A 19329-nucleotide genomic window follows, 5' to 3' on the forward strand; every position below is an offset into this window, starting at 1 on the left:
TATCGATCTCGGCTTCCAGCATGATCTAAATTAGATACTCAGGTCGAGAGCGATACAAGCCCGATATTCGTAACAGTCAGAAGACATGCATGGATCATGATGTATTGAACTCAAATTGGATTTTACCCGAAACACTGTTTCGAAAAGAAAGTAGAAGAAAAGAAAAGAAAAGAAATACTGTCATGTATCAAGTAAGTAATGCCCAAAGACGTCTGCTTCTGGCTGCTGCAATTATGTGCAAATTGAAAATCATCATCTACTAGTAAAATGTAATCGGAAACCCCTGCCACCCGGAATATTATGTATCTATATGGGTGAAGGCACGGTTTCTTCTATCTTAATTCTTTTTCCCTCGCAGAAGCTCCCATCCAAGAGCACCATTTCGACCTTCCTTTTCAGTCACCTCCTCAACTGCCTTGACAAGATCGTAGCAAATCTCTTCAGACACAACACTGTCATGATTGTAGCTTGGGTGCTTGGCTACGAACTCGCGAATCCAGCGAGCTCCAGTCCAGAGAGTGCCATCAGCTCGTTTGCGGATGAGATCTAGGTAGGTAGCAAGGAAGCATCGTGTTTCGACATCCACATTGACGCTGTTCAAATATGATTCTACCAAGGGAATGAGACCGGGGAATGTCCCATCAGAGCAGCCGTTAATAATGTCGGAGATTGTCATCAGCTCGTATTCACTTTCAACGGGGCTGAGAGAGGGAGATGAAGGTGGTGAGTTGACCGCTGAAGAATTTGCGGAGGAGAATGTGCTACCATCAGGCGACTGTTGTGCAGAGCCCTTTGGCACCCGCTGAGAGAAAGGGTCTTTGCGGAAGTAGAACTTTTCATCAAGTACAGCATTGCGAGCATGAGCAGTCTCCATGTTCTCGGTGGTGCGTTGAATGGGAATGTAAAAGTTAAGGTCGAAGCTCAAAATCGCTCGGGTGATGAGGACAATGAAGATGCTGAAAGCTGCGTTCTCAAAATCTGTAATTTGAATCTCCATGGAGCGGAACTCCACTCGCCAGCCAATGTCGTCTTTATCGGACGGAGGAGGCTTGAAGCGCATATGTTGCCAATTAGTAGACTGGAGATTCTCAAAATGATCGCCCTTGTTCAGGTCAAGTTCCTCCAGATCTTCAGAGAAGATCACTAACGGATCGCGAATAAAAAGGTGCGCAAAGTGAGTGGCTAGCAAATCATCCATGCCGCCATCCATCAATCGCTTCTTAATGTCATGATCAACAACCAAATCAGGATCGAAATATTCTTTTCGAAGTCTAGGATCTTGTGAAAGATATGTCGAATTAGAAGCATAGCGGGACTTTGGAATTCTCCATCGATCATTTTCAAGAGGCTATTCGAATGTAAGTGAAAATTCCAACTGACAACTTTTCGATGGGACCAAGGGAGGCGCAAAACAAAAACTTACAGCTTCACCAAGCTCTTCGGGCGTTCTATCATCCACTGCTCCACCGATTTGATTCCATCGAACATCCGTGTCGACTAAGAAACCCTTATAAATCGGTGTTGCAGCCGTGAGAGCCAGAAGAATCGGCCCCAATGGACTAAGCTGATCATATAATTTCCTTCCTTCGGTCATATTCTTTGCCTGGAAGGTAATCTGCAAGCAACAGCTACCCATTCCAAAAGCCATGGCATCCATATAGACATGGTCATCCTTGGCAGCGCCGTTGCGAACATCGTCATCTTCCGGCCAGAGATGCAGATCATAATTGACTGTGGGGTCTTTGAAAGGCGAAGGCGTATTCTTATCTTTGAAGACTGGCACATTCAATTCAACCTTGCGGCCTCGACGTGAGCGAATATTGGCGGCTAGGGTCGGGAATCGAATGTGTGGGTTGGCAATTTCATCTGGAACAAATTGCGAGCGCAATGCCGGACCGGAAGGAGGGTAATAAGGCTGAATGTAGTCATCCTTTGTTCCCAATCGAGGGAATGTCGTGAGAGTAATGGGAGATTCATTAGGTGCCATGTGTGCCTTAGCAACCTCTCGTCTTGAAACTAATTAGTACCCAATATAATGATCCAAGACCGAAGAAAAATATACCGCCATTTCATATTAGATTCCACTTTTAGTAGATCTTTAAATCCAATGCCCCACGGGCTTCCCGGTGTAGCTTCCAGCATAAATCGCCCGAACTCGGGGTGGAAATGCGGTGGGTCCTCGTCGTCACTGATTCGCCGTTAAGACCTGCTGTAGAGTTTGATTCACATATAAGTCCACTCACTGCTCGCCATTGCTGTCGTTGCTGCCAGAACCGGATTTCCACAGAGCCTCGTCCCTAGCAAGCGATTTCAGAATATCGGCTTGCGCCAAAGATAACCGAGCCTTCTTGGCCTCATCATCGAGAGCCACCACTAGGTATTCGACCTATTTTCCAGGAAGTCCACCGTCAGCCGCCGCCAATTCAATGTATACCGATTGTTGATCGTACTTCGTCGCCCCAAAGAAGTGCATCACGTTCCTTGCCCTTTGCTCGCCGCCAGTTCGCTAAGAGTTGCTATACACATCCCCAGTTAGAAACCAACAAGCCAACCACTTCAGACAAAGCAGCGCATACCTCAATTCCCCACTCGCGCACCTTATGCGCCTTCTTCTTGGCCTCGGGCCATTCTAGTGCAGTTCCGAGAGCACTATACAAACATGTTAATTGAGGCTTATGCGCTACCAAAGAAAGAGATCCCATACAGGAGACCCATTGTGGAGGCGTCTCGAGGTAGCAATCACCGCGAACACGTGCCGATCAAAAGCCGATGAAAGATCCCAAAGCGGTCGAGGAGTAGATATAAGGCACGCTCTGAAGGTTTGAAGTCAAAATCGCGGGGAGGCGGGATTGCGTGATAGATGCAGATATAAACAAATGAATCTCGAGAACTAAAGAAAAGTCAGACAGCATGCATGGGGCCTATTCCGGCCGATTCTTTTGAGTTCTTGCATTGAGGGGGAATTTTCGTCCGCAACGGCTTTGCCGGCGGGGCACGATCTCGGTGATAAGCCGTTGGATTTCTAAGCAATCAGGTGATGTGCATTCCTGATTACTGATACGAACTATGTATAAGGTGAGATGGAAGTTATATATGTATACCAAGGTTCTACAGGAAATGATTTTGAAGTCCGTGTTGATTTCTTCATTATTAAGATGTGGGGGGTAGGAATATCCTCGATGCTGTCTATACATGCATATGCAATTCACACCCTTGGGGCCTTGTGAGATGGGCTTACCGGCGCCACTTAACAACATTCCCTGGCATATACTACGCTCTGGCCCGCAAGACTGAGAAACGGGTTACCCTACATGACCCAGTTGGATCTGCATGCCGCTAGGACAGTCCATGTCGCACTGTAACACTCGCTGACAAATTTAATATGGTTACCGCTGGAGCCGCCCGGTAGTCTGACTGAGTTTAACTGACCAATCCTCTGAGGAATGTGTAGTCAGAGCTCGTATAGCTACTCCAATATTCCGCGGAGTTGACGAGAGTTCCACTGAAAGGACACGGGGGTACTGCTGTCATTTGTAATATGAGACAGCCATGGTCCGCATTGGAGCAAATCAAGGATAGCTGCCTCCAGATCAACACGAAAAAGGCACAGGAAAGGAAAGTGGCCCAACTCCATAAAAGGAAGTTCAAATGAGTAGTCTCAGAATATCGTCTATGTACATAACATGCTGGTTGTTCAACAGCCTTCCAGAAAAACACATCAACAAATTCGGCAAGCTTAGTTGCTACGAGCACCGTCCTTAGCGGCCCGCAGCTCGTCCATCTTGGCCACACGTTTCTTGAACTCGTCATACTGGCACTTTTCGTAGGAATGGCGCTCATCCTAAGCAAACACAATAAGAGTTAGCCAATATTCTTCTGCAGGCAACATGCGACTAAGTCGTTCAATCGTGCGCGTGCGCGGGTGGGCCTGGAACAATCAAATTCGTACCTCGCACTTCCAAGGAAGGTAGTATTCAGCTTGTCGGCAGCGGTTCAGAGGGATCAAAAGGTGTGCACATGAGTCGCGGTATTGCATAGGAAGACGAGCCTCGGACATTTCCTGACGGGTGGCTGGATTGAAGATCGCGATTAGCTTCGTGTCAAGTTTGAGACGGGAGTCAATTGGAGATCATTCGCACCGGATGTGTCCGCGAGGCCGACGGCGCTCTTGACCGACTCGATGACAGTCATTATGATAATAATTAGAGAGGTGAGGAGGTGGCGGAGGACGACAAGACGGGGTCAATTCACGGATAGGTGGACCTAGCCTTCACTTTGAGGTATCTCTAGTTTGCTCCCGATATACGGTCATGTGATTTATATATCACATGATTGGACGAGTGAATGTGGATTATGTAATACACTCCTAAAAGGGGTTAGACTCTAAAATCCACTTAACGCGGTCACGTAAAACGCGTAACTGCGACCCTAGACTCCACTCAGCAAATCGTGTCTCTACGCTCTGGACCAGGCTTGTAAATTGCGTGCAATGTGTCAAATGCTGGAACATTCTTGATCGTAATTAGCCTCGTGGACGCCCTTGATACATTTTGCACCCATAAGTGCGCGCCATCTCACAGATTCAAAGGGTATATCGGGTGCCTGTGGCTCACGACATTCACCATGGCGGGGATGGAATCGATCTATTCTGCTACCTACAGTAGTGTAAGTCCTCTTTGATGGTGTGGATTGCTGCCTGGGATAATTATTTCAATTGATGGCAAACATTGTCCTCTCTTATCTTGCATTGAAGGCGCTAATACCTCTTTCATTCAGGTGCCAGTTTATGAATTCAAGATTGAAGGAGACAGTGTCATGAGGCGAAGAGGGGATGATTGGGTCAACGCAACACATATTCTGAAGGCTGCTGGATTTGATAAGCCAGCAAGAACTAGAATTCTTGAACGAGAGGTGCAGAAGGGTGTACATGAGAAAGTACAAGGTGGCTATGGCAAATATCAAGGTGAGCTTCAAATCCAGAGCAACGAGAATCGGCGAGAATGTTTTATCACAGTATTAATTCACTAACATATTTATAACCAGGAACATGGATTCCCCTTCCAGAAGCTCGCATGCTGGCAGAGCGGAACAAAGTCCTCACGAAACTCTTACCCATCTTCGATTACACTGCTGGGGACCGGAGTCCCCCACCTGCTCCAAAGCACACTTCAGCCGCCTCAAAACCAAGAGCACCTCGCAAGTCTAACAATCGCAATCTTGCATCGGCATCAGCGCCAAAGCCAGCACCACCGCCAGCAGAAGTATTTTCTGTCATGCAACCAAATCCAACGCGGAACATGGGACCCCCAACCCTCCCTCATGAACAATATGATATGAGTACCACCTTTGATGACAACGAGTCTATTGAACAAGCCACCATTGAATCATCATCCATGGTCGCCGATGAAGATATGTTACAAATGTCTCATCACGGTGGGCGAAAGCGCAAGCGCGGCGCGAATGAACCCCACGGCATGTCTCTCACTGAGCAGGAACATATCATGTATGGAGATCAGTTATTAGACTATTTTATGACCGTGGGCGACGCGCCGCAAGCAACACGCATTCACCCACCCGATCCTCCTTCTCATTTCCAAATTGATCGGCCTATTGATGACTCTGGCAATACTGCCCTGCATTGGGCTTGCGCTATGGGTGATCTTGCGATTGTACAGGATTTACTTCGTCGAGGAGCCAACCCCAAGGCGCTGTCTGTTCATGAAGAAACCCCACTTGTTCGAGCCGTATTATTCACGAATAACTACGAGAAGCGGACTTTCCCTGCTCTTTTGGATCTGTTGTTTGATACTGTTACTTTCCGAGACTGGTTTGGAGCCACCATATTCCACCATATTGCTGAGACGACCCGAAGCAAGGGCAAGTGGAAGAGCTCCAAGTATTATTGCGAGATGCTGCTTGATAAATTATGCAAGACGGCTTCTCACGATGAGGTGGATTTACTATTGTCATGTCAAGATGACAATGGTGATACGGCCGTTCTTGTGGCTGCACGCAACGGTGCCTTCCGTCTCGTAAACATGCTTCTCACCCATTGTCCTCGAACGGGCGACCTGATGAATAAAAAGGGTGAAACTGCATCAGGCATCGCTCAACGATCTCACATTGACAACGACATCCCTCCCCCTCCATCATCAGTTACTATGGCCAATGATCACATGGATGGTGAATTAGGCACACTGCTGCCTTCAGACCGTCAATCAATTGCTCCCCCTGTCGATTCGACCGCGACCTCCGATCTTCTCTCTAAGATCGGTACCATAATGGCAGATGCGAACAAGAAACTCGCAGTCACATACGGCAACTCCAGGATGAGTCAACAAGATTCCACCGATGTTGCCAACCCAGAAGCCCTATTTGAACAGCTTGAGTCCGATCGCGGAAAGATCAAGCAACAAACAGCAGCTCTTGCAGCTAAGGAGGCTGAGTACGACTCCAGTGATATGCAGCTCGCCCGCTATGAGAAATTACGCGCTCAATACGAGTCTCTTCTCGAGCGCGTACAATACGGCCGTCTCGTTCAGCAGTTGTCGGCCACAGCCATCAAAACAGAAATCCCTGCCACGGATTCATCCACACTCAGTCAAGAGGAACTGAGCGCCCGATACCAACTTGCTCGTGAATTATGCATTGCGCAAAAGACACGACGCAACGCAGTACGCGATCTAGCTCAACAAACCGCGGATGCAGGCGTGAGTACCAAGTTCGATGTGCATCGCAAACTAGTTGCTTTGGCCACAGGGCTGAAAGAAGAGGAGCTTGACCCGATGGCGGCTGAGCTGGCCGAAACGCTCGAGTTTGAACGAATGAATGGCAAAGGTGCGTCCCCCGAGCCAGGGCATCGACAAATAACTTCCCAGATGGACTCCGCCGCGCTACCTCCTGGGGCTGTTCCCGTGGATGCCTAGAGTGATATATGTCTTTGATGCCTCTAGGCTTGTCCTCTGTAATGACTCTCCTTGATGCTACTCCTTATTATCTTGTTCTTTCTACCTCTTGGTGTGTGTCTCTTACATGACCAGCAGATACCCCTGACGCTGCGTTTCTTTTCTCATTCTGTTTTTCTTTTTGTGTGTCTCATGCCACTTTCTTTTTATCTCATCTTCTGGTTTCGTTATTATCTTCTCTGTCTTTTTTTCATGATCATTTCTCTGTTCCTATCATGATCGCCACCTGTTTGTGTGTCTCAGGCGTACTGAAGGATTTTCGGAGATGGCGGAGAAGCGGTTCCAGCCACGATGTACCGGTGTACATACATAAATTATATTTGTTTATTCCGAATCCTGCTTAGCTTGTACATGCTTGTTTACAGGTAAAAAGAGACAAAAGGGGAAACAAAATAGAAATGACATATGCATGTAATAATGGGAATATATTCAAAAAGACCAGAGTTAATTCGGCCATGGGTTGTTCTGTACATAATGATTTCGGCTGACATGGTTCAGCAGCTTGTAGATCATAATCACGCTAAGGCCCCAGTCATCTCCCCCGTATCCAAACAAACCCCATTCAAGAACGCCTCCGATGAAGAGCAGTCCCACAATGGCCGTGTCCACCGCACAAATGACATATGAAAATCTTTACTTGCATTTTCATGTTCGGAGTCCACTTGTACAATTCCACCACTAGTACCAACACAACACCTGATTTACCCCTCTCTTGCCACCAGTCCACGGAGAGCCTCCGTCAGCGGTTAAGGTGCATCGATTGGCTGCAGGAAAGAGGCTTGGCAACAACGCCGGGCGGCTCCAGGGGCATTCTGAGACGAAGAAGCGGGCATGTCGGGCGGCGCTAGCGGCCCTTAGCCAATGACACGGTGGGGGATGTGATGGGAGGTTCTGGGCTGCGAATGGGCTCATCACGCTCTGGGCGTGTATTCGTTGGTGATTGGGTGCTGGACCCCAACTTTTCATGTATCCCAGCTCCCAGTGGCTTCCAATCCCATGAGGAGAAGGTCTCAGCTCTGGTAGCTGGGGTTAAACAGGAAGCTTCATTGTCGAATCGGACATGATAGATCAAGTAGGGCTGTCTTGAACTCGTACAAATAGAGGTGAATCCCAGAGCCTGACAATAATACTGAGTATAGCCCTGGAGGTTGGAGGTTACCTGGTAACAGTATACTGTATACATATACGTTGCGGTGTCCAACCGAAGTTCGGCCTCAGGCATCAACTCCCGCGCTCCTTCCCCACTGACTTTCAATCCGCACCGTTTCCTTCTTCCCTCTCTTCCTCTCTTTCTCTCTTTACTTCTTCATCTCTCTCTTCTCTCCCCTCCCCTCTCCCTCTCCCCCCCATTCTTCTTTCTTTTTCTTCTTCTTCGCACTCTTTCATTTTCCGTCGTTGGGACCATCAAAAAAGAAAAAGATTATTTTCCATAATACCTATAAAAAAATCCCTTCCCCACCTGCAAATAGTTCCGTCCGATTCGTTCCGCCCCTGAAGAAAAAGCGTTTGCTCGTGTTTGGCCGAGATCCGAAGATTCGATTCGACTATTTTCAACCCCCAAACTTCAAACCCACACGATCTTCGAATCCCGCATTTGTCGTTCTTGCATTACCTGTGCCTGGGGCCATTTTCGTTTCGTCCTTCTTGCCACCACTGCGAATCTTACCTTATCTGGGTTTGCCTTGGCCAGCTGGTCGTGTTTCAGAATCGCCTCCAGTTTCCTCTCGATACCATTACCCGCGTCATCTCACGTCGATTTTCCCTGGGATTTGCAGAGCATCTCCCTTCTATTTTTTCTTCCCTGGTGCTCTCTGAGAGGCCTCATTTCCCCAACTACTTTCTTAATTCCATTTTCATCCATTCATATCTGCCTTCCTTTGTGCTGGATTACCCCCCGGATTCTCGGCTTCTGCTACCGAGACAAAAGAGAGAAAAAGAAACAAAAAACCGAGAAAAAACATTTCTCCAACTACTATAACATCTCCACATCGCTATTGTACAGCTTGATAATATCGTCGTCGCACTTTTGTGATCTTCGTCGAGTCTGTCCTTGACACATTTTTTTGTCCTGCATACCTTCGTTTGTGGTCCGTGACCTTACTTTTTGACTGCCTGACGAACTTCGCACTGACGGATTCCGTGATTCAAGATATCGCGTCTCCATCGAAAATCCCTTCGACTCTACTTTCACCTCATCTTCCGAAAACTTCCCTTCGGTCGATCAGTGTTCACATAGATTATCCTAATCATCTAATCCCTCGGAAAAAGCTCGAAGCTTCGTGGTTGATCCCAAGCTCGCATTTCCCGACCTCACGGATATTTTCAAAAACGCGTCTCACTTCACACTGAAGTCTTGCACATACCCTCCCTGATACCCATCTCCCTCTCCTCCGCGAAACATGAGTATGGACGCTGGCGGTCTTGCTCAAATGACGTACAACAATTCTTTCAATAATGGCAGTTCCCTCGGGGTTCCTGGCTCTGGCTTTGCTTCCCGGGGAAAAGGCTCACACATCAAGCGCTTGAGTGTTCCTCCTCAGGTCGCGACCATTGATGAGTCTCAGGCATCCACCTCGGTCGCCACCCCACGTACAAGCCGGTCGCATCTTCTCGCTGGTCTTCGCACGGCACCCCGATCTGCAACAATTCCCTCTCAACAGCAACGCACCGCTATGGACAGTCTTCGAATGCCGACCCACCGCGAGTCCGACCGTGTTCCTCAAACCGCTACGGGAGCTGGATTCCCGCAGCACACCTACGCTTCGCATAATGGATCGCATTCGCAGCAGTACCAGCACCAGCACCAGCACCAGCACCAACATCATCAGCATCAGCATCAGCATCAGAACCAGCACCAAAACCAGCATCAGCATCAGCATCAGCATCAACATCAACATCAACATCAGAGGCAGCAACGTCAGCCTCAGCATCGGAATCAGAACCAGAGCCAAAACCCGAACCGCCCCGTGTATACTATGCCGGAACAAGTGCTTGCACCCCCAATGCTTGACATTGGTGGCGGTGAGGTGATGGATGAGAACCTTTACGCGGAGCTGATGTCAACCAACCTGTTCCTTGCGGCACAGCAGCAGCGTCTTCAGCAACAGCTGATCAGCGTCACAGCTGCAGCCCAGCAATTCCAGGGTCTCAACCTGGGAATGTCTCCTCAGCAACAGCAATTGTCACAACAAATGTCGCAGCAGATGTCTCAGCTTCAGATGGCGAGTATGGGACTTTACCAGCAGCAACTTCAGCAAGGTGTTCAGCCAGTCGTGCAACCAGTTCCTGGTCAGCCTGGCCTGTACTCTGTCTTCAATCCACTTACTGGTCAGCAAAGCTACCTTATGGACAACGGCTCTCAGGATGATGGCTTGGCAGCCTACGGAGGAAACCAGTCTATCGACACACAGGTGCCTCAATTCCGTGCTGAGATTTCCCCGCCTGCAGATTCCGCTCCGTCGCAGAATTACTTCTCCCAGCCAGTCTCTCCTCCAAGTGGTTCTCCTTCCCCACCCACTGATTCATCTGCGAGCGCTTTCCGTCGCAACCACCGCAAGACTCCATCGTTCAACCCAGCTCTGAGAACCAACATTGATACAAGCAAAGCAAATGCAGGAGCCGGTCCTCGATCCGCTGTCTTCCCTCCTACCCCCGCCACTGGAACTTTCGGCCCTGGCCAGGCGCGTGCTGGAGAACACCCAATCCGTCAGCCTCGTGGCCCTCCCTCGCTTGAGGATCTTGTGGCCAAGCCGACTTCTAAGCATGAGGGAAGCCAGAACTTTGCTACCCGCCAGCGACGTCGGGCAGTCCACAACCTGGTTCGTGCTGGAATTGAGCGCCGTGGTGATACTCGCAGCTTTGGCTACAACAGTAGCGGTGGCACCAACACTCCTGCCAGTGAGAAGGAGTTCACTTTCTCGGACGGTGACGATGCAACTGTGCGTAGCGGCAGTCTCTCTAGCAAGCCTAGTCTAGGCAGCCTTCGTGCGGCTGCCAATGGCGCCATCGGCTCTGAGCGCAAGGAGAAGACCGGTCGCAAATCGCTACCTGAGAGCCCCTTCACCAGTGTCTCCCCGACAAGCGAGGATGGATATTTCTCAGCCAAGTTTGCCGAGGTTCGCGCTGAACAAGTCTCCTCTGGTGAATCTTCTCCTTCTGTGGCGGCTGTTGTTGCTGGCCAGGCGCAGGATGCCCAAGCTCCTGAGCGCCGCAAGACTCCAATGCTTGTTTTGTCCAGTGCTGAAAAGCGCAAGACTCCCCTCATGTAATGCCGACCATCATGTGACAGCGACGTATGACTTTTCTTTTTCGTTTCTTCTTCCTTGGGAGGGCTTTTTTTATCTTCATTTATTTTCATGATGCCCCCCACTCTTTCATTCTATTCCATCGGAGATTAATAAGTTTCCACGAGCCATTGGCCTTACCATTCATTTTCTTTATCCTATTATCTTCCGAGCCCATGGCACCTTGAGTAATGCCAGTCTTGATGTGGATCAGTCTCGAATGACTTCTTTCTACAGTATCTTCTTTTATTCTCTTTCACCATTTTTCCTTTCTTTTCTTAGGTGTCTATTTCTCACCGTTTCTCTACTGCTCTTCCTCACAATCTCCACTTGACTGGTGGCATTGACGAGGCCCATCCGCCTTGAGATGCAATTCAAGAATTGCATTGTCCAAGCGCTGGATTGAAGCGGCGGGCATGCCCGCCGCTCATTACTTTCACTTGTTTAATTTTGGGTCTCGGACGTACATCCGGTCATGTACATTCTACCCACGAATTCCTGTAGCCTAGGGCCCCTACTGCAATTTAAGCATGGACTCTTTACCTGGATTTATGATGTTATTAGTCTTCAGCATCAGATACGAGTGTTTCCATTCAATTCTCTACAAAGTACAACCAAACCCGTAAACCAACGTGCCAAAACGCATCCATATATCCCTATAACTACCAATAACCCAAGTAGTCTTGAAACAAAGTCTCCCAAACACGTCCCACGAAAGGCAAACCACGTGGAGCCCAAGCTCAGCAACAAGCATGGCAAGCATGCTCGATTCGATCAGATCAGATCAGATCAATCTCCCCCGACCCGGAACCCGAACCTAGGCCCTTGGAATACACATGGCATGGGTAGATAAGGTCGATCGGAGGACGGCAGGTGCATGATGCAAGATTGCCAGATTCAGCGAGAGTCTCGGGTGGGAGGTTTGGGAGATTGCCGAGTCTTATGACGACAAGGGTTCACGGGTCTTTCAATGAGCGGGAGTCGTGACTTTTCGTCACGGTTCTGTGTACCTGGTACCTGGGTTTAGATGGATAAGGTAGTGCTGCTATCCGAGTTTTAGTGAGGAGCTAGGACCAGTAGATTGTGATAGGAAATTTTCAATCTTGGGAGGACTGGGAAGCATTGCATACCTATAGATCTCTATGTAGAGCCGCAATCGCTATGTATAAATTACTGCATATGGCTGCCAAATGATTGCATACCATGGCTAATAAACAATAACGTTAGAATCATACCATGTCAAATATAACTTGGAACTGAAAGCCCTTCTTTTACGCATTCTAGAATAAAATTGATCACAATGAGAAACTTGAAACTTGAAACACTTCAGCCCAGAAAGCGAGGCATACCCAGCCTACCTGAACTGAAAGCTGAAATGGAAATGAGTAACTATACAATAGCCACTCAAACACAAAGGTAAAAAGAAAATTAAACTCCACAATTCAACAAGACTCCTTCCAATCTGGGACTCTGGTGGTAAACCTATAAAAAGCTCACGATATTCAAGGATCCACACACACCAGCCCGATGTAAAAAGCAAAAGCAAAAGCCAAAAAAAAATCTAGACAGCCCGGCCAAGACCTACATAGACCCTGCATGAAAGTAAACTTAGAACCAGCTAGGATGTCTGCCAGTGTGGATTTAGTGTACATGATATGATATTCTCGATCTCGACAGAATCTTGAAAAAGGGCTATGTACCCGCTCATATGTAAGAAGTCAACAGAAACTTTTACAATTAGAATGATGGCGTTACTAGTGCTCACTCTAATACGACCTAAGTCTAATAGTTCCAAAGGAAAAAAAAAAGAGAAAAAAAAGATGAATAGCAATAGCTGACGTGCCAATTATGCAGTTCCAGTTCGGGTTTCAGAGATATGAATAGTGTTCAAGTTGAACGTCGGAGGACTCGGAGCACTACCTACATCTACATCTGCAGGATTATGAATATAATTATAATTGTGACTTGGGTGTTTATTTATTTGGGTCGCAGATCCACGGTCTGGAATAGGGAACAGCCATGATTGAATCCATGGTTCAGAAGTACTATTAAGTTTGGGAGATACATCGGAGGAAAAGGTCCTCAATGAATCATTGACTACCTAACAGGCTGAGACTCAGGTTGTAGAAACAACCTCCAAGTTCGCAGCAACATTCTAGTTAAATACAAACATAAACATCACACAAACAACTATGATTGAAACGGAGGTCTCCATTGATTTGAAAATCCTACTTTCGTTTCCAGCTAGACCGTTGTCCAGACCCGCCAAGATATATATTATCAAGCAAGGAACGCGCGTAAGACATTACTTATCACCATGACGGGAATCCGGACCAAAGCCACAGATTAGATATTGGTCCCTGCGTCTTTCCAGGTTGAACAGACATCCTCGGTCCCCCAGCTGGCGGAGGGGCTGTGTGACATGAAAAGAGGGTGAAAGGTAACACGGGGAGGTAGCGCAGTCACATTTCTGTAGTGAAGCCGGATAGAGGGGGTGAGGGAGCTTGCGTAGAGTGTTTTAGTAGAGTTCCAGATCTCTCTACGAATATAGCTAGAAATATTAACTGAGAAAGACGAATGTATACATCAAGTTACTCCAACTTGAATGTATTTGAGTGAAACGAGAGCGAAGGTATTAAAGGTACTATACTACATACTGCCTTGTACTCAGCATGCCGAGAATACATACACAATATTGGTACCTATACTGCGAAGGCCAACATGCATTCATATCTTGCAGAACTAATCGTTCTAGCCGTTGGCCAGGTCTGGAGGAATCCAGGGCCGCGGAAAGCTTAATCTGGTCAACCTGCTTCTTGCAGCTGTCACTGGCACTTCTGGCGTCTTAGTCTTGGCTTTGGCCCTTGCTGCGGGGAGGATTGGGAAGATTGGGTAACACAATGACGCGCAAGGAGGTTCCAAGGTTGTTATATGGTACTAGCTGACATCATGAAGAGTGAGAGTCTGTATTTTTCCTCTTCCCGTTTCTCGTCTGAAAAAATAATTTACAATTTGCGAATGTAGGTCATAGATAAGCCATGGGATTTTGGGAACGGAAAGAGACAGCAGATGATGTATATTCCAAGTTTTGTAATGAGTAGATCCTGGAATTCAAATTTAAGATTTGTGGGTAAGGTGGATAGATGGATATTACTATTTGTTTATTTATCTGGGTCACGGTCAAGTATATTGTAATACTACAGTAATCGTGTCTTCAGATTGTTATTTGCAGAGCCTGCCAATCAGGTATGCGGATCCACGTATGTTCGTCCGTGGATGGATTGGCTACATTTATGCACTGTATTTATCTACTGTAGGAGGTGTCGACAGGGTGAGATTCCTTCCGATGGTGTGATTGATTTCTCTACTTATCCACCTATAGGATTGATGAGGGGCGTACGCGTATACTGTGTTCGGAACACAGTCCTGTTCCTGATGAACGAGGCGTCGTGCATGCAGAGCATGCATCACTTCCCCTGTCGGTTGATTTCCAAGGTACTATAGTACAGGGATGGAGATCGAATTCGTGTCGTTGTCGTTGTCGATGTCTACATATACTAAAGTACTTTTGTAAATACTTCATACTGCGGATCTCTAGGTACATCATGTAGACAAGCGTAAGGATTTGATCTCCTAGCGCCGGCTCCACCCAGGGATCCTAAAAACCTTCTCTCAACTACTAAGGTCGATCCCTGAAACCCTCTAATTATTCCTTTTACCACCTAACACACTACCTACCCAACAATGATCATGATTTCAGGTCTTGTCTGAACCACTTGTGACTTGTGGTACCTCATAGCCTCTGTGAAACCAGCAAATAACACTGAGCCCTTGGGACAAGGAGTTCGGATTAAACCCGCTCCTAGGTTCTTTCGCCTTACAGCTGACTTGCTCTCTAGAGTGACTGTAATTTCTGAAAAGAATTCTGGAATTCTTTCAAGATTCCGTTGATTCGGAAAGCTTCGATAAGCTAATAAGCTACAATCCAGACTGTCGATCTTACTGTGGCGATCCAAATCGAGAGTAGATATGGGTCTTCCGTCTCGGAGCATACCCGGCTAGAAGAGGCACGATTCAGAGCTGTTTCGAGTCAGGCCTGTGCACTTGACCGTGCTTCGTGACTTGTCTTGTTCGAGGCTTATGAGACTGCCAAATCCCGGCGATTTATCACTGTGGCAAAAGTAAATCAAATCTAAAAGTAATACACAAACAATAATCATAATCATAATTAAATTAAATTAAATTAAATTAAATGGGAAATCGGCACAGACGGCTTTTTCCCCCTCCAACCCAAACCTCCTCCCCGGCCACATGTACATTTGCTCCTTGCTAGTAGAGGAAAATAAATGTACGGAAAAAGGGAAAAAAGAATAAAAAAGGCTTTTTCTTCATGTGCTCAGTATGCTTTGTTATTGATATCGTAATGCACTTATTTGTTTTTTCCTAACCATGTCTCTAGCCGCGTAAGAAGAGAAGATAAAAGCATGCACGGGAGTTCGGACCTCACGATCTTTTATACTCGCCCAAATTCGCAAGGTTTCTTTCCCTCTTGCTTTTGTTCAAAGTGTACAAAATCCATCATTTTCCCGATCTCACTTGTTTAATCTCGAATGATGTTGTCTGTGACATAATTATCATTCCTGGCAGCGGGCCTTCCCTTCAAACTAGTCCCCCTGTCCCGAAACTCCCAGCGAGAGACGTATGGGATAACTCCCTTGTGGCCACCACTTACGAGCTATAGCTTGTTGCATGCTGAATTAAAAAAACAAGCTTAGAAGCAAGCTTGACCAGTCATATATCAATAGAAGCTCATGTGGGTTCTCCAAAGAGATGATCGTCCCTTATAAAGCGTGATCTCACATAACTGAAGCGTTGCCAGGCTACAATATCCTCAAAACGAGCCCTACCCGATTGATAGATAGATTCAAAACCAGACGATTGAACTTTTACGCCCACAACTTGTGACAAAAAGGCCTTTCCCCTCCTAAACAACAAAAAAATCGCCTCAGGACATATGCAGAATATAGAAACAAGAACCAAACAAAGATATACACATAACAAATGGTGGGGGGCTACTTCGAACCATTAGTCTCCCGCCCTTCAAGCGTTTCTGATACTGGGCTAGGGTCAAACGAAATATCTCCAGTGTCACGTCAAGCATCACTGCCCCTGTCTGATGATGGTTCACAGGCCCACCAGACGTATCAGGGCTCGAAGGTGAATGAAGTTGGTGCACAGGGCAGGCCTCGGAATGCAAGCATTCTGAAAACCACCAATCGTGTCAAGTTTACTCTGGATAAACCAGAGCAACATGAACCCACTATCGGAGCTACGGTCGAATCCCGACTGGATCGAAGGGGCACTGTGCTCCCTCAAAGACCACAACCCACAGCCAACATTCCATACATTCAGGAAAAAGGGTCCGTGACCTCCCATGCCGCACCATCACTGGAGGAAAGGAGCTCTGGCGCGCCATCCGATGTCACTGGCCTGACGATCGGCTACCAGACAAGCTCATCGGGAGCCGGGAGAGAGGGGGAGCAGCTCAGCTTTAGTACAAATGACAAAGGGCAGGCGATAGCTTATGCACAGGAGAGAGCTCAGCGACTGACATCTATTTTCAGTCGCGGTCCAAAACCTCCGAAAACCAGTCCTCGGTCCAGCCAGAATTCATCGATTGCTTCTCTCCCAACTGAAGTAGTCTTTCCTTCCGAAGATGGGGATGAGATCACTGTGATAAGCTTCCCTGAGAAACAACAACTATTTGACGACCTAACTGCTGATGAGGATGATGCGGATCTCGTAAATGGGCAATTTACACCGCACACGTCCGAAGCATTCAATATCGTGCGACAAATGTCCCAACGAGACTTCTCCTTCTTGACTCGCGTTCGTCCTCCGTCTCCTGGCCCTCTCTCCGGCCAAGAGACACCGACCGAGGACAGAGACTCCGAGACTTATGTCGAACGGCCCTCTCGTTACCGAGGTGGCATTCTGTCCTCCCTACTTAAACTACACGACGGAGGTAGCCACTCTAGCCAGGATAGTCGATGGAGTTATTCCAGGAAAGGAAGCTCCTCAGAGTACAGTGGACGTGGATACTCCCCTGATCCTCTCTGGAAACCACATCGACCCCGAAAGTGGTACGAGAAATCACCAAGTCGGTCGAGCAGTACCTTAAACGGCTCATCGCCCAAGACCACATCCCCCATTGCTATGCTGAAGCGATCTCGAAGCAGCGGTGCAATTGGAGGCGTAGCGCGTCGATGGGCAAAACACGACCACTTCGAAGATGAGATCCGAATTACCGTCCATATCGCTGAAATCTTGTCACGCCAAAGATACCTGACCCGGCTCTGCAGAGCCTTGATGAAATATGGCGCCCCGACTCACCGGTTGGAGGAATATATGCGGATGACTGCTCGTGTGTTGGAAATTGATGGTCAATTCTTGTACTTCCCCGGCTGCATGATTATCTCCTTTGATGATGCCTCAACGCACACCACGGAAGTCAAAGTCGTACGTGCCAGCCAAGGAGTTGACCTGGGCAGATTGGCAGATGTACACGAGATCTATAAGGAAGTGATCCATGACGTGATTGGAGTGGAGGAAGCCATTCAAAGGTTGGATGAGACGTCGAAGAGGCCTAACAAGTACCACTTGCTGCTTCAAATTGTTGCGCACGGCTGTGCGAGCGCTTCCGTGGGGCCCTTCGCATTCAACGCTCGACCAATCGACATGCCCATCTCCTTTTTACTGGGCTGTCTTCTCGGTATCTTACAACTCATCCTCTCACCAAGATCGAGTCTATACTCCAACGTGTTCGAGATCACCGCCGCTGTCTTGACTTCATTCCTGGCCCGTGCATTTGGAAGTATAAGATACCAAGGCGACCCGCTCTTCTGCTTTTCCGCCCTAGCACAGTCCTCGATAGCGCTCATATTACCAGGATATACTGTGCTTTGCGCGAGTCTGGAGCTACAGTCAGGCAGTATAATTGCTGGATCAGTGCGTATGGTATACGCAATTATATACTCCCTTTTCCTTGGCTTCGGTATCACCATCGGTACCGCTGTCTATGGTCTTTTGGACTCGCAAGCCACAGTGGCATACACTTGTCCTGCCAGCCCAATAACAAACGAGTACCTCCAAAGATTTCCATTCGTACTCCTCTTCACTATATCCCTCGCCCTCGTGAACCAGTCCAAATGGAAACAAATCCCCATTATGATGGTTATTTCCTTAACAGGCTACGTGACCAGCTACTTTAGCTCGAAGCGTTTCTACGCCAATACTCAAGTCTCGAATGCCCTCGGTGCCTTTGTCATCGGTACAATGGGTAACCTCTACAGTCGACTTCGCCATGGTCTTGCAGCTGCTGCAATGTTACCTGCCATCTGGGTTCTTGTGCCCTCCGGCCTTGCAGCGAGCGGGTCATTGATATCAGGCATCACCTCGGCAGAAGAAATGACTCGCACCCCATCTACGGTCATAACCAACGGGACTCAGGGATTTGTTGATGCAGCGAAGAATTTATCAGCTGCCGATGCACGCAATCAGAGCTACAGTACTGTCTTTGACATTGGATATGGCATGGTCCAGGTTGCTATTGGGACAACAGTAGGCCTTTTCCTAGCTGCCCTCGTTGTATACCCTCTTGGCAAGAAACGCAGTGGACTATTCAGTTTCTAGCCTACAAGTCTTGTTCCTGTTCACTTCTCATCTTCCTCAACGTTGATACCGAATACCCGAACATCTCTCCTTGGTCCCTTTTCTTCCTTGATACTCTCTTTCATTTGTTCCTTCAGCGTCTCTCGATATCATCGGGTTCCTTGGACATTTCGCATCTGCAAATTTGACACCAGATCTTCTCTTGTGTCAAATCCGCATTGTTGCCCTTAATACCTCGAACAGCAACCGAGGCGGGGGCTTGATTGCTGTTTTACTTTCTTATTGTTATTTGCCTCCTTTATTTTATTTTTTGAAATTGTTGTATGGACGTTCGGATTTACCACGCAGGAGGGAGTACAGTCACACGCTCATTATCCTTTCCCTTTCCCTCTTCCTGTTCCTTTCTCTCT

At 47.7% G+C, this 19329-nt stretch overlaps 5 protein-coding genes across 5 annotated transcripts; 3 read left to right on the forward strand and 2 right to left on the reverse strand.

Moving 5' to 3' along the window:
- Positions 1-337: 337 nt before the first annotated feature.
- Positions 338-2715, reverse strand: N7478_001987 (glutamate--cysteine ligase; the record flags this gene model as incomplete). The annotated part of the gene is made up of 7 exons (XM_056918201.1): positions 338-1348; positions 1424-2009; positions 2063-2188; positions 2244-2386; positions 2451-2516; positions 2577-2649; positions 2705-2715. 7 exons carry the CDS (start codon positions 2713-2715, stop codon positions 338-340), a joined length of 2016 nt encoding a protein of 671 aa, XP_056783812.1.
- A 1021-nt stretch (positions 2716-3736) lies between these two features.
- N7478_001988 (NADH dehydrogenase [ubiquinone] 1 beta subcomplex subunit 7) lies at positions 3737-4191 on the reverse strand (the record flags this gene model as incomplete). The annotated part of the gene is made up of 3 exons (XM_056918202.1): positions 3737-3841; positions 3950-4071; positions 4140-4191. The coding sequence occupies 3 exons, from the start codon at positions 4189-4191 to the stop codon at positions 3737-3739; spliced, it is 279 nt and encodes a 92-aa protein (XP_056783813.1).
- A 432-nt stretch (positions 4192-4623) lies between these two features.
- On the forward strand, positions 4624-6926 carry N7478_001989 (putative APSES transcription factor; the record flags this gene model as incomplete). The annotated part of the gene is made up of 3 exons (XM_056918203.1): positions 4624-4665; positions 4777-4963; positions 5044-6926. The coding sequence occupies 3 exons, from the start codon at positions 4624-4626 to the stop codon at positions 6924-6926; spliced, it is 2112 nt and encodes a 703-aa protein (XP_056783814.1).
- Positions 6927-9364: 2438 nt separating this feature from the next.
- On the forward strand, positions 9365-11233 carry N7478_001990 (uncharacterized protein; the record flags this gene model as incomplete). Its single annotated transcript, XM_056918204.1, has 1 exon — positions 9365-11233. One exon carries the CDS (start codon positions 9365-9367, stop codon positions 11231-11233), a length of 1869 nt encoding a protein of 622 aa, XP_056783815.1.
- A 5076-nt stretch (positions 11234-16309) lies between these two features.
- On the forward strand, positions 16310-18940 carry N7478_001991 (threonine/serine exporter family protein; the record flags this gene model as incomplete). The annotated part of the gene is made up of 1 exon (XM_056918205.1): positions 16310-18940. The coding sequence occupies one exon, from the start codon at positions 16310-16312 to the stop codon at positions 18938-18940; it is 2631 nt and encodes an 876-aa protein (XP_056783816.1).
- Positions 18941-19329: the final 389 nt, after the last annotated feature.

The sequence above is a fragment of the Penicillium angulare genome (assembly GCF_028827245.1).
Source record: "Penicillium angulare strain IBT 27051 chromosome Unknown utg000002l_segment0_segment0, whole genome shotgun sequence".
In the NCBI taxonomy this organism is placed as follows: domain Eukaryota; kingdom Fungi; phylum Ascomycota; class Eurotiomycetes; order Eurotiales; family Aspergillaceae; genus Penicillium; species Penicillium angulare.